This window comes from Ochlerotatus camptorhynchus, unplaced genomic scaffold (assembly GCF_037179485.1).
Source record: "Ochlerotatus camptorhynchus isolate MF236.1 unplaced genomic scaffold, CSIRO-AGI_Acam_v1.1 ptg000188l, whole genome shotgun sequence".
In the NCBI taxonomy this organism is placed as follows: domain Eukaryota; kingdom Metazoa; phylum Arthropoda; class Insecta; order Diptera; family Culicidae; genus Ochlerotatus; species Ochlerotatus camptorhynchus.
Genome location: NW_027040678.1, coordinates 1,285,828 through 1,300,610, shown reverse-complemented (window position 1 = coordinate 1,300,610; position 14,783 = coordinate 1,285,828). Strand labels below are relative to the sequence as shown.

Genomic DNA, 14,783 nt, shown 5'->3' with positions numbered 1-14,783 from the left:
TAAATAATTTCTTGTATAATTTGCTGTCAGAAAAAAAAAATTACCTTCAATCTTGGTCAACTGACAACTTCTAGAATTAGTCTCTTACTTTATAATTTCTATGTCAAAGATATTGATAACTGATAAGATAATCGATGCACGCTTAGACAGCTTGCAGACGATGCCGTGGTTTCCCTGAGGGGTGCACGTGCGGAAATCTTGCAACGACCATTGCAAAATTCCCTAAATAATCTGTCCTTCTGGGCCAGAAATTTGAGGATCGAGTTTTCATCGCAAAAAACTGAATTGGTAGTGTTTACAAGGAAGCGGTTTCCAGCCTTACTGCATCAAAATATTTTGGGCAGAGAAATTACTAAATCTTTGAGAATCAAATACCATGGAGTCTGGTTTGATTCAAAATACACATTACGTATTTGAAACAAAAGAGTCAACAAAGGATCAACTTTCTACGATCAATTTCCGGGACATGGTGAGGTGCTCACCTGAAAGACCTCATTTAACTATAGTTTATAAAACGACTTTTTTTTAGTTCTTGAGTGTGGCTTTTTTTTTTGCTTCCTCTCGGCAAGAAAAAGCCACCTAATCAAATTGGAACGTATTCAATATCGTTGTTTACGTATTGCCCTTGGCTGTATGCATTCAACACACAATATGATCCTAGAGGTTCTAGCGGGCGTAAAACCCCTGCAGAACCGTTTCTGGGAGCTCTCATTAAGAGTACTGATCAAATGTAGTGTCAGTAACATCCTTGTGATTGAATACTTCGAAGGAATGCTCGAATTGAGCACCCAGATTCGAGTGAGTCTACCTTAATTATATGTCATCGGATATTAGCCTTCTGTGCTATAATCCCCCCTCCCCCTCGTGTACGCTTTTACTAACTACAGTTCACCCATTGACTATGATCTCTCCATAAAACTGGCTATTCAAGGAGTTCCAGATCAACTTCGACCTATCTCAATTCCCCGTATTTTTGCTGAAAAGGACCAACAAGTAAATTGCAAAAGAAGATTTTTCACTGATGGATCCACTTGCTTCAGTGTCTTTATTGAATACTCAACCGCCTTCCGGAAACTTCAGGTACCTTGTTCTGTTTATGTTGTTGAGCTCGCAGCAATCAACTTCACATTGGGGATAATTTCCGACATGCCCACAGATCATTACTTCATCTTCTCGGATAGTCTCAGTTCGATTGAGGCTTTTCGGTCGATGAAACAAGGTAGGCACTCATCTTATTTCCTTTCAACGGTAAGGGAGCAGATGAGTTTGCTGGTCGAAATATCATATAGGATTACCTTTGTATGGGTCCCCTCACATTGCTCAATCCCAGCCAATGAGGAGGCAGACTCTCTCGCAAAGGTGGGCGGTCAACAAGGCGAGATTTATGATAGAAGAATTTCACATAATCAGCGTTGGAAAATATCGCGATATTTCACGTTGTTCACCAAGGGAAAAATTCGCGAGTCATAGTGAGTTTTGGTGAACTTTTCCAACACTGCACATGATGAATTTTTCCCATTAGTCAGAGTTCTTTTCTAAGTTGGCAAAACGATTGGACAAGTAATTCTCTTGGGCGGTGTTTACATTCCATTACTCCAAATGTTTCTTCGAGAGCGTGGTTCAAAGGTAAGTTCATTCGCGTGATGTCAAGACTTATGTCCAACCACTACTCGCTAAACGCAAATCTCTACAGAATAAACCTCGTTGACCGGGTATGATGACATCGATCACACAGTTTGGCATTATCCGGGTAATGACACCTCCAGAGCACGACTATTGGATACCCTAGTGGCCCGCGGTAGAGAACCCCTTTCCGTGAAGCAAGAGATGTATTGGGAACCCTTGATCTTCCCTACATACAGGCGATCTACGAATTTCTTTGTTTGTCTGATGTTAGAGTTTGATGTGACCATCCCCTTCTTTCCACACTTTTTCCAGCCATTGTGTCCTTGTCTTATTATCCTCCTGTTTCTGTGCTACTTGCCCCTGCCCATGCACCGATTTAAAGAAATATCCAAATTCAGACCAGTCATGAAAATTATATCCACAATCGTTCAACCTCCACTGTGTTCTGATCGTCGTTGGATCCGCGTCTCGGCCCTGAAAGTACTCACCTATGCTTATGTCTTCTCCTATGTTCAGGCACTATCGAATCCCGGTCCGGTTCAAGCTGCAGCGAGACGTCATACATAAAGTCCTCGTCGTACGGGAATTGGCTGAAATTGGTTCCGAGAAAAAAAGAAGCTGTTGAACTAAGAGCCAAAACAGACCCTATCTACCGTAATCCCCATCACGATTCCAGCTCTCGATGGGCTCTTTAGGGGGTGCCGTTTTGAGGATACGGAAGAAAAAAAAAAAAAAACAAAAAAAAAGAATGTGAAATGGTACAGAAAAACGTGCAATTTTCTGATATCCCTTTACAGACGGTCGGGGTGTCAACTTACATCGGTTGATTTGGTGGTCGACTGAGGATACAGTGCTGTAGGCCGCCTCCACCGGTTCCTCCTCCACCGGAGCTAGTGGAAGGAAATACAATTACCGGGTCTGAGCAGCGCTTCAAGTATTCTAGAACAGGAGGATGAGAGACAAAGTTACTTTGAGAAAATCGACGCTCTTGACACCGAGGACAGAAGACGAGAGATGGGGGTGTGGTGCATGATGGGAAACTAGAAGGTACACACGGAACAAAAGAAACGTGAAACAAATACGGTCGATCGTCCACCCACACACGCGCCGGCTGCCAGTTGCCAGCTGTGGTTTTATGAGGCTATAATAGCAAATCATTGTTTGTTGTTCTTGGACGTGCACCACAACAATATTCAGCATTTATGTGTGTACAAAAGTTGGCCCAAGGCTCTGCCCGGTGCAATTTTGATCGATGATGAACGTTGTTGCTTCAAAAAACCCGGTAAATCGAACGTTGCTTCTCGAGAGGACGTCAGCAGCACTTGTACACAGCTTGACCTAAAGCTAACAAATAAAATGAAAAAAAAAAGACAGAGTGTTTGTGTGCATTGCTATTTGTGGTGAAGTGTGATGGTTCGTGAGTTCTGTGCCATTAGTGGTGGGAAATTTCTACGTTCATTCAGTTTGTTGTTTGTTCCGGTCGGAAATTGTATTCCAATGTTTTATTATTATCATGTGAATTAATTATCATTCTTTGGCAACTTGTTTCCATAAATAAATGTTTTTGTTTAAACGCATTAATTTCAAACAATTAATTGTGATTCAATATATGTTTGCTTCGATGTTATTCCTTAATCAAAGAAAATATTTTGATAAGTGCTTCAGAGAACTTTTCGACAACGACAACAAATAGCAATATTTTTTAATTCTTCAAACGAATTACACAGCGGTGCTGCTGGTGTAGTGGTAAGCGTGATTACCTCTCACCCAAGCAGTCCTGGGTTCAATCCCAGTCGGCACCGCCGGGATGTTCTGAGGTATAATATCTCTGATCACGCCTTCCTTTGGAAGGGAAGTAAAGCCGTTGGTCCCCGGTTCATGAGTTGATGGGTCGATAGGTAGGGTCCAGGTGTGTGCCTTTGTGCTGCCTTCCTGGCGTCGGTAGCATTGGTGCTGAGCACGGAAAACAAGATCGACGGAAAACAAATCAAGGAAAAAACGAATTACACTTTTGAAACAATTCCATGGATATCCATCTCCATCAATTTCGTCTAGATGAACGCGTCATTGGAACGGAACTAATGGTTATTTTTGGTTGCTATTGAAAATTAAGTCGGTTGCTAAATTTATGTATGAGCCCAAATTAGGGGCATTTAGACCGACATTACTTCAATTTCCCCTACATAAAATATAATATCAACCTATCTGAAATGAAAACATTAAGTGATTAGGTGTCTTTTTTTAGAATCCTGAAAATGGTCCAATTTGCCCGCATTCCCTCTTACACTGCTGATTTTTTTTAATTGCTGTCATTTTGACAATTTTCTGATTTTGATTACATGGGATAATATTCAGAAATTTTGACGGGGATTTTTTTTTGTTTTAGTAAAATGGTTTAGTATTTATTATGTTTCCCGTTTTTAATGTTTGAAAAGAACCCGGACCCTACCCGAAGTAATTCTGCTGGAAAATTCCTCTTCAATCCTTCAGATTCTTATAGAAATCTGCTTTGAAGTCGATTCGGATTAAAGATTTTCTGCCGCCATGGCGCCTAAGCGCAAAAGTAAAGAGCAATCTCTTGATTACCCTTCTGATGAAATTAATTTGAGCAATCAATTTAATTTGCTCACGGAAAAGGTCCCCCTATTGTGATAACCACTTCCGATTTCCATGCTCTTCGCACGGAACTTTTGAACTTCGCGAAATTCAAGTTTTCACTTCAAATTGGCCATCGGGGTGAATGCCGCGTATTGGCTGAAACCTTGGACGGATTCAAACGTCTTCTCAAGTATCTTACTGCCCTAATAAACAAATACCATAAACGAACTGTATCCCGGATGCGTAAACTATCCCACAAATGGTTTGGATGATACTCCGAACACGTCGTTAAGCTCTCTTTTATGCTTATTTTTATTAGGGTGAGAAGAAGCACAATTTTTTTACTTACGACACCAACACTGAACGTGTGTTCAAGGTTGTCATGAAAAGACTGCCTAGTGGTGAATCCCTGGATCAGATCAAAGATGAACTGGCAAAATTACTTGGAGTTGTGCCACTCCAAGTAATCAAAATGAAAATGAAATCCCGTCCTGGCGATTCGCGCAACGGGATTTCTAATGATTTTTATTTAGTTCCCTTCAAGTCTAGTGAACTAAACAACCTTAAGGCCTAAAAAAAGCTAGCCTTATGCTCCATGTCCGAGTGAAGTTAGAACACTTCAGGAAGACTGGAGAAAATTTCCAAAACCTCACCCAGTGCCGTAAGTGCCAGGGATGGGTTCACGGAACAAAAACTTGGTACATGCCAGCTAAATGCATGAATTATGGTGATTCCTCTCACGCAAAGGACGACTGTCCTGTGAAGGAAGATCCTAAGAAATTTAAATGTTCAAATTGTGGTGAAAACCACAAATCCAATTTTTGGGAATGTAAGACTCGCAAAGCGATCCTACAATCTCGTTCTAAGTGACAGGTATGTAACGCTTCACGTTCCTGACCAGGTACAAATTCCTCTGCTGTTAACAACGGTCTACGAGTAACAAATTCGTCATGTCATCAAGCATAGTTTACTAGTTTATCCGATTAATTCGCATAAAGGTCAAAATTTGGCGTTATTTCCGATGAAAATTAATCATCATGCGATGAAATCCATTCTTATAAGCGACTTGGACTAAATCTGCATCATTTTATGATTTTATCTGTGAATTATTAAAAGACTTTCGGTTGCATTTAAACCAAGAATGATTGTAGCACGTTTGATCGCTTGTTCATGATCTGTATAATGTTTTATTGGATATTCAAATTCCATATTTGAAAATGATAATGTTTTGAGGCAAACCAATCTTTTTTTTTCGATAAGGCAGGCAAAAACAGATATTTATTTTTTGAACCGACCATCTCTGATTTGTTTGAAACTTTGCGTAAGTATTTCAAGCTGAACATTGCATTAGGTCCTAAGTAACATTGACAGATTCTCTTCGTCGACTTCCTCTTTGTATCCCCACGGCCATGTAAAGACATTTCCAAGTATTTTCAGCACACAGATCGATAAAAGAAGCTTTTCCTGCGCTTTGGTACGGCGTCGTTGTGCCAATTTGGTCGTGGCACATTTCGAGTATGAGGGAGTGATTGCAGTTAGATCAAAAGTGCCTGAGAAAAATGCAAGCACTTTCGCGGATTACCCGGAGTTCCGATAGTGAAGGTATGATCACAGACAAGCAGACATAACATGCTTAATATGTTCATCGAAATTGCTTTTAACGTTTCTTAGTTGGTACTACAGCCACTTGTGGCGTGCATAATCAATTTCCTAGCGTTTTAAGTTTACACGCTACAATCATCTGTCGAATGTACACAACAGATGGCGGTAGTGTTTACAATGATAAATGTTCAATGTGTTGCGTCTGTTTGTCTGTTTCTCTGTTTGTAGTAGCACACAAAACAAGGAGTAGCAATTTCAAAGTTGTATGTTTTGTGGAAGCTGACATTTGTGCCTTTAAAGTTTCACTCTAAGGCTTCCTTAGAGTATCATCTTAAGCTGACATTAGGGACATTAACATTAAGTTGATTAATCCGCCACTACGGATAACGTATGTAGGTGAAATAAACAACGGGGCCTCAGATGACCTAGTTTATAGGTGAAATCGTGTAAAGTTTGACATCTTTAAAACTGTTCCAACTTTTGAATAGTATTGGTTAGATGGATTGAAGTTCTCTGCTATTTTATTTACCGCAAGGAATTTAATTAAATGAGCATTACACATCGACCTTCCCAAGTAACCAACAAGCCCGATAATTCGCCTTTTTTGCATTATAAGGCTAATATGTGGCTTATATAAAGCTTTGCATACCTTATGTTAGCCGTGTATCAGCCTTATATTGCAAAAAGGTGAATTAGCGAGCTTGTTGGTTACTTGGGTTAAAAAAAGACCACACGAGTTGAAACACATAATTTGGTATTTTGCCACACTAAAGGGTGTCCACGATGAAATTGCCACACACAAAATTGATTCGCAAAATTCGAGTTTTCATCCGATTGCCATCAAATTTTTAGAGATTGAAAAATAACTATTAAACTTCATTTTACCATTTTACTCGTATTTTATTTACAGTCCATACGCAAATGCCCGCACCTTGGCCTTAACCCCGGCCATAAGATTCTGCACAAACTGTGAATCAACCGTTTTTTGCATGTAAACCCATACTTTCTTCAGTTCCTCGACTGTCTTCACTACCTTAGGTCGTTTAAGAAGGTGCTGTTTCATAATCGCCCAGTACTTCTCGATGGGGCGGAGCTCCGGAGTGTTGGGAGGGTTGAACATTTTCGGCACGAAATTGACCTTATTGTCCGCATACCACTTCAGCACGTCCTTGGAGTAGTGGCATGAGGCCAAATCCGGCCAGAAGATTGTTGGGACGTTGTGGGCCTTTAGGAGAGGAAGCAGCCGCTTCTGGAGGCACTCTTTTATGTACACCTGTCCGTTCATCGTGTCCTGGGTCACGAAAGGTGCACTCCGCTTCCCGCACGTGCAGATGGCTTGCCAAACCAGGAATTTCTTCGCAAATTTGGACATCTTCTGAGTGCGGACATGCTCCGGAACGCTGAACTTATCCTTGGCCGTGAAAAACAGGTTGCCGGGGATCTGTTTGAAGTCGGCCTTCACATATGTTTCGTCGTCCATGATGCAGCATTCAACTTTCGTCAGCATGTTGAGGTACAACTTCCTGGCACGGGTTTTGGCGGACTTGTTCTGCTTCTCGTCGCGATTAGGGGCCTTTTGTACCTTGAACGTTCCAAGCCCAGCCTTAGTGTTGGCCTTCTGGACAAAACTTCGGCTTAGGTGCAGCTTCTTAGCCACATCCCTAACGGAGGCGTTCGGATTTCGGTTGAAGGCCCCAACTACGCGGTTGTGATTTTTGGTGTTGTACGGAATACTTTTTCCTTCCCTTCTGGGCTTCCGATCGGTGGTCAACCGTTCCTCGAACCGCTTAATCACTCGCGACACCGTGGAATTCGCGATTCCCAACGTTTTAGCGATGGAACGATGCGAGAGATCCTTGTTCTCGTGATGAATGCGCAAGATTTTATCACGCACGAGCTGTTCTTTCGACTCCATTTCCGCGAGTTTTGATCACAGGACTTTAAAACTTGCAGGATGTAAATAATGCACTATGAACTAAATCCACCCAAATTTTCATTAAATTCTACCCAACGGTTAAAAAGTTAGAGCAATTTCATAGTGTGGCAATTTCATCGTGGACACCCTTTATTTAACATCATACAGCCACCGCAACATATTTTAAAGGAGTTTGTATGTTATGCGCCCAGCCTATCGTCCGTTTTCATTCCTTTAAATCTCTAAACCACGTCTCCCCCGAATGAAAAGAGCTACTCCCGTCAACACATAGTGCACTACTCGATTGTGGTATGCGTGAGTAACACCCGAACAGTCCAACTGTTTTCACCCAGGTATGAAATCTCTCTCTCTCCTTTGTCTCTTTCTCCTACCAAAGATAAGAGACACGCATAGACAGTATGTTTTGCACCACTCTAAGTTTCTTGGCCATCCCTGTACAAAACTCCCTTAAGTTTTACAAAATTTCCTCAACTTCACTGAATTTATTCAGAATTCCATATTTTCCCAACTCTTTTAAATTTATGAAGCTCTTTGAGCATCTTCTTCTTCTTCTTCTTCTTCGCATTTCAAGCTTATTGCATATCGCATATTAGCTTATTGCGTGCTCTCAACTTAGTGTTCTAGATGCACTTCCACAGTTATTAATTGAGAGCTTTCGATGCCTGTACCATTTTTGCATTGGTATAATTGTGTGGCAAGTCCAATCATACTTTTATGCCCAGGGAAGTCGAGACATTTTCCAACCCGAAAAATTCCTTGACCGGACCGGGAATTGAACCCAGCCACCTCCAGCATGGTCTTGCTTTGTAGCTGCGCCTTTACCGACTGAGCTAAGGGAGGCGCCGAGCATCTTAGAACCTCTGGAAAGACCTTCATCATCTACAAATATTCTTGACAAAGTTAGTTGAAATTTATCGAAGAAAAATCTTGAGATTTTTTGAAGAAAGATCTTTGACAAACTGCAGCGAAGCTGCTTAAGCTGAATCGAGGATCCCTGAAATCCTTCGAAGTTTACTGAACTATTTTTATATCTTTTACAAAATTCCCTGCACTTATATGAAGTTTTATGCAGCTCCTGAAAATGCTACAAAATTCACAAAACTTCTACGAAATTTCTTGAACTTGTACGTAATTCCCTGAACTAATCCAGGCTCATTAAGCTTCAAAAAAGTGTCCTGAAATTATATAAAGATCCCGAACAATAATGAGGTTCCCTTAAAATTAAATAATGTTTAACTTCTACGAAGATCCCAACACTTAAGTAGAGTTCCTACTTCTACGCAGTTTTCTGAACTTTTCCAAAGCTCCCTGAGTTTCTACGAATTTTTCTGCAGCTCTATGAAGTTCGCAGAATTTTTACCAAGTTTCGTTAATTTTTACGATTTTCCCTGAGCTTCTTAGAAGTCCTTAAAGTTTTAAAAAGTTCCCTGAGGTTAAACAAAAATCCTGAACTCTTGGTCAATTTACAGAGCCTGAAGACGTCTTATTATGCTATCGGTTTAATTTCGATATAATATTATAGTATAGAACATTAAGAAAAGTAGACATTCATAAAAAGCAATAAAAATAAAAAGTAACCTCGCAAAATATTTGCAAATATCGCATAAACTTTAAAGAATTTCAGGTCAGAAACATCATCTTAATATTTTCAAATATATAACGCAATTTTCGTGAAAAAAATATAAAAGTTTCAATTTCAATACTTTCCTATTTCCAGTTCCATTCCATTTCCAACTTACCAAGTTTCAATTTTTGTTCCTTCATGTTTCAAAGTCCACGTGGTGCCTCACAAGTTCTAAACATTTACCAAATGCAATACCTACAATCAACCAAACCAATTCCCAAACCCCGAAGTTGCATACTTACTGTACTTCCTCTTGTTCAGCTTCTCCTCGTCGCTCTCGTTCAGCTCCCCCGCCAGCAACGGGTCATCGCCGTAATCATCCAGACCAACAACCATCCCACTGCTGCAGGGTGGCATCGCTGCAGCCGACGACACTGTTCGATGTGCACCGAAGTTTTCCCTCCGACTGCGGCCACTTCCGTGCCTCGCTTGTTCCGACTGTTTCCCCTGCTGGTGATAGTGCAGCTCCACGTCACAGCTCGATTGTCTCAGAAATCCGTGGCGCTGCTTCCGACTACCTCCCGCCGTTTCGCTGCTGGTAATGATTGTCGTCGTTGATGCTAGTTGCTGCATTTTCGATTGATTGCTACTAAATTCCTGCGTTTGTGATTGTTGTTGCGTTTGAGCTTGTGTGGCGGATCGACCTCCGCCGCCAGCGGCGGACAGTCGATGCAGCTTGATCATATCACTAACCGGCAACGCGGACTGCCGCATCGATATCACAGGCAGATTGGGAGATGTGAGTTGGTTAAAGCTTTCGATCAGTCCCGGCGTTGGCGGCGGCGAGGGGTCTGCGCTGTAGATCAGCTTTGCGGTTGTCATCGTCGTCGTTGTCGTCACCGCCGCGGTCGGGATCAATTTGTTCTTCCTACTAGCGCTAGTACTACTACTGCTATCGACTACGGCTAACGATGACTTCTTGTGAGTACTGCTTCGTTTGCTGTCGCTCAGAGTCGTTTGCTTATCCTTCGGTATCACAATAGAGTTACAGTTGCTAAGATTGCTAGTGGCGCTGGCGTCGTTGCCTGCGGTCTCTCGACTGAGATCGATCACGAATGAGGTGTCTTCGATGTCTTTCTTCGATTTCGTCGCCACGGGATTGGGCGATGTCGTTTGGTAGGTGGCGGTGCTAAAAGTAAGATGGCGAGCTTCGGTCGGTTTCTGGCGAGGAAGGATTGGGCTGTTTTGGGCACTGATGGATTTCGCCTCCAGGAGCCGCAACCGATGGGAAGCCGTACCAAAGAGCGACGGTTGACGGGATGTCTCCGGGCGATATTTGCTAACATTCTTAATTATGGGAACCGGTTCGGAAGCTATGCTTCGCTTCATTTCGGAAATTTCACTATTATCCAGCTCGATGGATACGTTCGTTGCGCTGTCCTCGAGGTCATACTGGGTACTAAGCGGATCGGAATGTGGTTCTATTTCTATGGATACACTTACTGGTTCTAACGTACTGCATCGTTCCCGAAATCGGAAATCATTCGATTTGATGGATTTCCTGTCGTACTCTAAAGATTGTGCTATAGCTTCACTTTTCGATGGCAGTTCGTCCGTGCCGCCCATCGCTTCCCCGCCGCTATCGTCGTCATCATCGATGTCCAGCTCCAGATTCACCACTGTCACACCGTTTGTCTGCCCGGTGGCTCTTCTATTACGGCCCACTTCCGAATCCGATTTTGATTGATAGTCCTCTCCGGTGCCAATAGCCACAACATTGCCATGGGCATCGACCAGCGAGGACAAATCACCAATCTCGACAATAACCTCGTCAGCGCCATCGCTTGTGGTTGAATTTTCCAACGGCAAGCCACCGACTGCCCCGACAATCCCATCCCCTTCCTGTTCGTCTCGCTCGGCATCCTTCACTGTTCCATTCCGCTTCTTACCCTCACCACTACCGTTCTTGCTGACCTTCTTGCAGGACTTCCTGCCAAACAAAATCCGTCTGATTACCCTCGACTTCTTATTACGTTTTTTCAGTTCACATTCACGCTTGATAGCCAGTATCTTGTTCTCGACCAGCGTCGAAAAGACCGCCTCAAACTTTATCGCTCGGCTCAAATCTTCGTACGTGTCGGTGCATACCGCCTTGTCAACCTTCATCTTTTGTACCTAACCTTGAACCTAGAACGGCGGCAGGAAGCGGACCAGCAGCGGTAGCGCATCGGTCCCCTTTCACCTGCTTGCCGCCCTGTCTCTTTTCACCTGATCGTCCCTTGCCGACGGATCTCCCAAAAATCCCAGCTTGTCCCGATTTTATCGACAACTACCACAACTGTTTTGGAACGTGCTGGCGCCGCACTTCTTGTTTAGCATTTCACACAGACTTATTTTCTTCAATTGTGTAATTTGTTTTCTCCAGTCTCGCCATATTCCCTGTCGAAGAAAACCCAAACAACGTCTCAATCGAGTACACGGTTGCCTATCATCAGGGGTACACCTATTTCCGCTCGAACGACTGCCATTCGGTTAGTTCGATTTCGATAAGCAGCTTCCGTCGGATGGATGACATCACTCCGAGGGGCAATCTGGAAGAAGATATCGAGAAAGAAAGAAAAATGATTAGGTACTTTCATTCCGATTTAAGTTTCCGAATGCCGGGTCTGAACGCACTGAAACGGATAGAGATTGAGAAGAGTGACTGTGTTTATCCGTCAGTATGTCTGCTTGTCTGCCGGTCGGTCTGTGCAATTTCGGTCGTCTTCTACCGTCTGCGCCGGCGAACGCAACGGAAACGACGCCCTCCACTGACGACGACGTCATTGTTGACGAGGAAGGGTGGCGATGCTTCCGCTAGATTGTAATTGAGATTGTGGCTTGTTTAGATTTCCATTCCATGACATTGGGTATGCTTGGGCTTATTTTTCATCTGGGGGTTCGGAGTGGAAAGGCCTTCCAAGTAAATGGGTTTATTATTAAAATGCCATGGCTCTAATTGATTGAATAAGCTTGTCGCATGGTTGGGAGGGAGGTTTGGAGATTATAATAATATGTGCTTGTTGGGGATTATTTTTTCAAAATATTAATTCGACCTTTACGGAACCTCAGGCTTTTGGAAATTAGGTTTTCTTTTGGCTTTAGATTTGTTGTCGATTTGTTGGTGAGGAGTGAATGAAGCAAGGATGTGGAAATTGGTATGATAAATTATACATAAATTATAATTTTATCTCGATTTCGGCAAGATATGGTATTTTTGCATTCCGCATGGGTTTTTAACGCTGTCGGTTTCTCACAAATCCTTTGATAGTCATTCCAAACAGTGCTGGCATTTTAAAATTTATCCTAGTTAGGCGTCATGTTTAAAGACGGGCGCACTAATTATTTTGTTTCCTCCATACGTACAAAGTGCAGAAGACTCCAAATCGTGATAAACGGGAAAATACGGTGGGAAAGACACGGGTCCGGAAACTGTACATCCAGATGCTGACGAAGCCTCATTGTCTCATCATGGATGATGAGACTTATGTCAAGGCGGACCTCCGGCAGTTTCCGAAGCTACTGTTCTTCAGCGCCCAGCACAAGTTTCATGCTCATGTGGCAAACGGAGAGCACCGTTCGTGACTACCGGGACTGTAAACGGCGAGATCTACCGCAAGAAGTGTCTACAGAAGCGTCTGCTTCCTATGTTGAAGCAACACGAGGGCCCTACGATCTTCTTGCCGGGTCTAGCTTCGTGCCACTATTGAAATGTTGTCCTGGGATGGTACGAAGCCAACGGAGTCACTTTCGTACCCAAGGACATGAACCCCCCCCAAACGCACCGGAACTAAGGCCCATCGAAAAATACCGGGTTATTATGAAGCAGGCACTACGGAAGCATCTCAAGGAGGTCAAATCTGAGGAAGAAATAAAGAAAAAGTGGGTTTCCGTACAGAAGAAGCTGCAGTCAGATGTTGTGCATAACCTAATGCGTGGAGTTAAGCGTAAGGTGCGCACGTACGGTTATGGTATTGAAGTTGAATGAAATAAATATGCCAAAAGCTTAATATTTTATTGTCTGAAAAATTGAAAGGGATCGGTCAACTAGGTAATTTTCTACAGCTTTTTTCCGTGTTACAATTTGATGTGGGACACCCTTTAGGCAGTAGAATCATTAATTTTACCAGGTTGATGCATTCTTGATTACGTATGGTGATACAGTGCTGTAAATTCTCAAAATCATTTGAGCATTTTTGATGAAAATGAGAAAAGTAGCTTTTCGCTATCAAAGGGGACCTCCTCCGAATGGGTGATATCAGTTGCTTAGTCATTTGACGAAGGCATGGATCATTCTCATTTGAGAAACGCTATATATCATTCAATTGAGTGTAACCTACATACAAACGGAGCTCTGGTCGACATTCCGGCAAAAAAGCGAAGCCAACCCGACACCAACCTGACTTCTATCAAACTCCAACCCGATGTTGACCCGAAATTGGCCCGACATAAACTCAAAATTGACCCGACAACAACACGACATTGGGTCAACATCGACCTTAAATTAACCTTACATTGATCCGACATCGGGTCGACTTGTCTGTTCGGGACCATTTTGCTGGATTTCTTCCATACTCCACTGTCGTATATCAAATGATACTGAGTGACTCAATTGACAGTGAAAATGAGCTTCGAATGAATAAGGGGCTCTTCAAATTATGGTCATGTGAGAATTCGTTTACACAGAATTGATTGAATGGTTGTATTGGTTTATCTTCAATCGAATGATATGAAAATTTACAGCACTGTTCAGCCGCTCCATCTCCTTCAACGATCGCTTCGAGTAGTGTGCCGACGCCAGATCCGGCCAGAACACCGCGTCTTCGCCCTTATGGTATTTCTCGATGAACGACGGAACTTCCGGCAGGCATTTCGTACTATAAATTTCCCCAATCACGGCGAAAGAAGAGTGGCTTTGATATCCCCTTCTTGCTGATTGTCAGCCACAGCAGCACCTTCTTGGGGAACTTGGTGTGTGAAATGAAGTTCACCTCGGAGCTCACTTCCTTCGTGGGGGAAGTAAAATCAGTGCTAACATTTGAAAACGGCGCAAAAGCCATTTGTAAACAAATGGTTTGTGGGCCCTTTACTCGCTACCCGAAGAACGTCCACGCAAACCAACAGCATCGTCAGGAAGGGGAAAATTTCCCCTACCCGATGTTGCTGTTGTGTCGCGTGGGTGTACTTCAAGTAGTGAGTAAAGGGCCCACAAACCATTTGTTTACAAATGGCTTTTGTGCCATTTTCAAATGTTAGCACTGAAATACGAAGTTGCCATCCAGGGTGAGATAGGTCTCCTCGTCCATCACCACTGCCACGTCGCGATTCGCTGGGAAAAACGAGTTGACCATCTTATTCAGCCGCTGCCGCTGCGTTATTGTCTGCAGCTCCGAAACCGCTTCCTAACATGTATGTTCG

At 42.9% G+C, this 14,783-nt stretch overlaps 1 protein-coding gene and 1 long non-coding RNA gene across 2 annotated transcripts in view; both read right to left on the bottom strand.

The window, feature by feature from the left end:
• The window catches only part of LOC135702219 (uncharacterized), a 386,684-nt gene extending 375,267 nt beyond the window's left edge, over positions 1 to 11,417 (bottom strand). The window contains exons 1-3 of the mRNA XM_065223252.1: positions 9,629 to 11,417; positions 2,445 to 2,565; positions 2,115 to 2,216 (exon numbers count right to left, since the gene is read on the bottom strand). Of these exons, the coding sequence (XP_065079324.1) occupies positions 2,115 to 2,216; positions 2,445 to 2,565; positions 9,629 to 10,952 (1,547 nt within the window). The 5' untranslated portion in view covers positions 10,953 to 11,417. The remainder of the gene's footprint in view (positions 1 to 2,114; positions 2,217 to 2,444; positions 2,566 to 9,628) is intronic.
• Positions 11,418 to 11,493: 76 nt separating this feature from the next.
• The window catches only part of LOC135702225 (uncharacterized), a 161,999-nt gene continuing 158,709 nt past the window's right edge, over positions 11,494 to 14,783 (bottom strand). The window contains exon 3 of the long non-coding RNA XR_010517690.1: positions 11,494 to 11,917. This is a non-coding gene — a long non-coding RNA (uncharacterized LOC135702225). The remainder of the gene's footprint in view (positions 11,918 to 14,783) is intronic.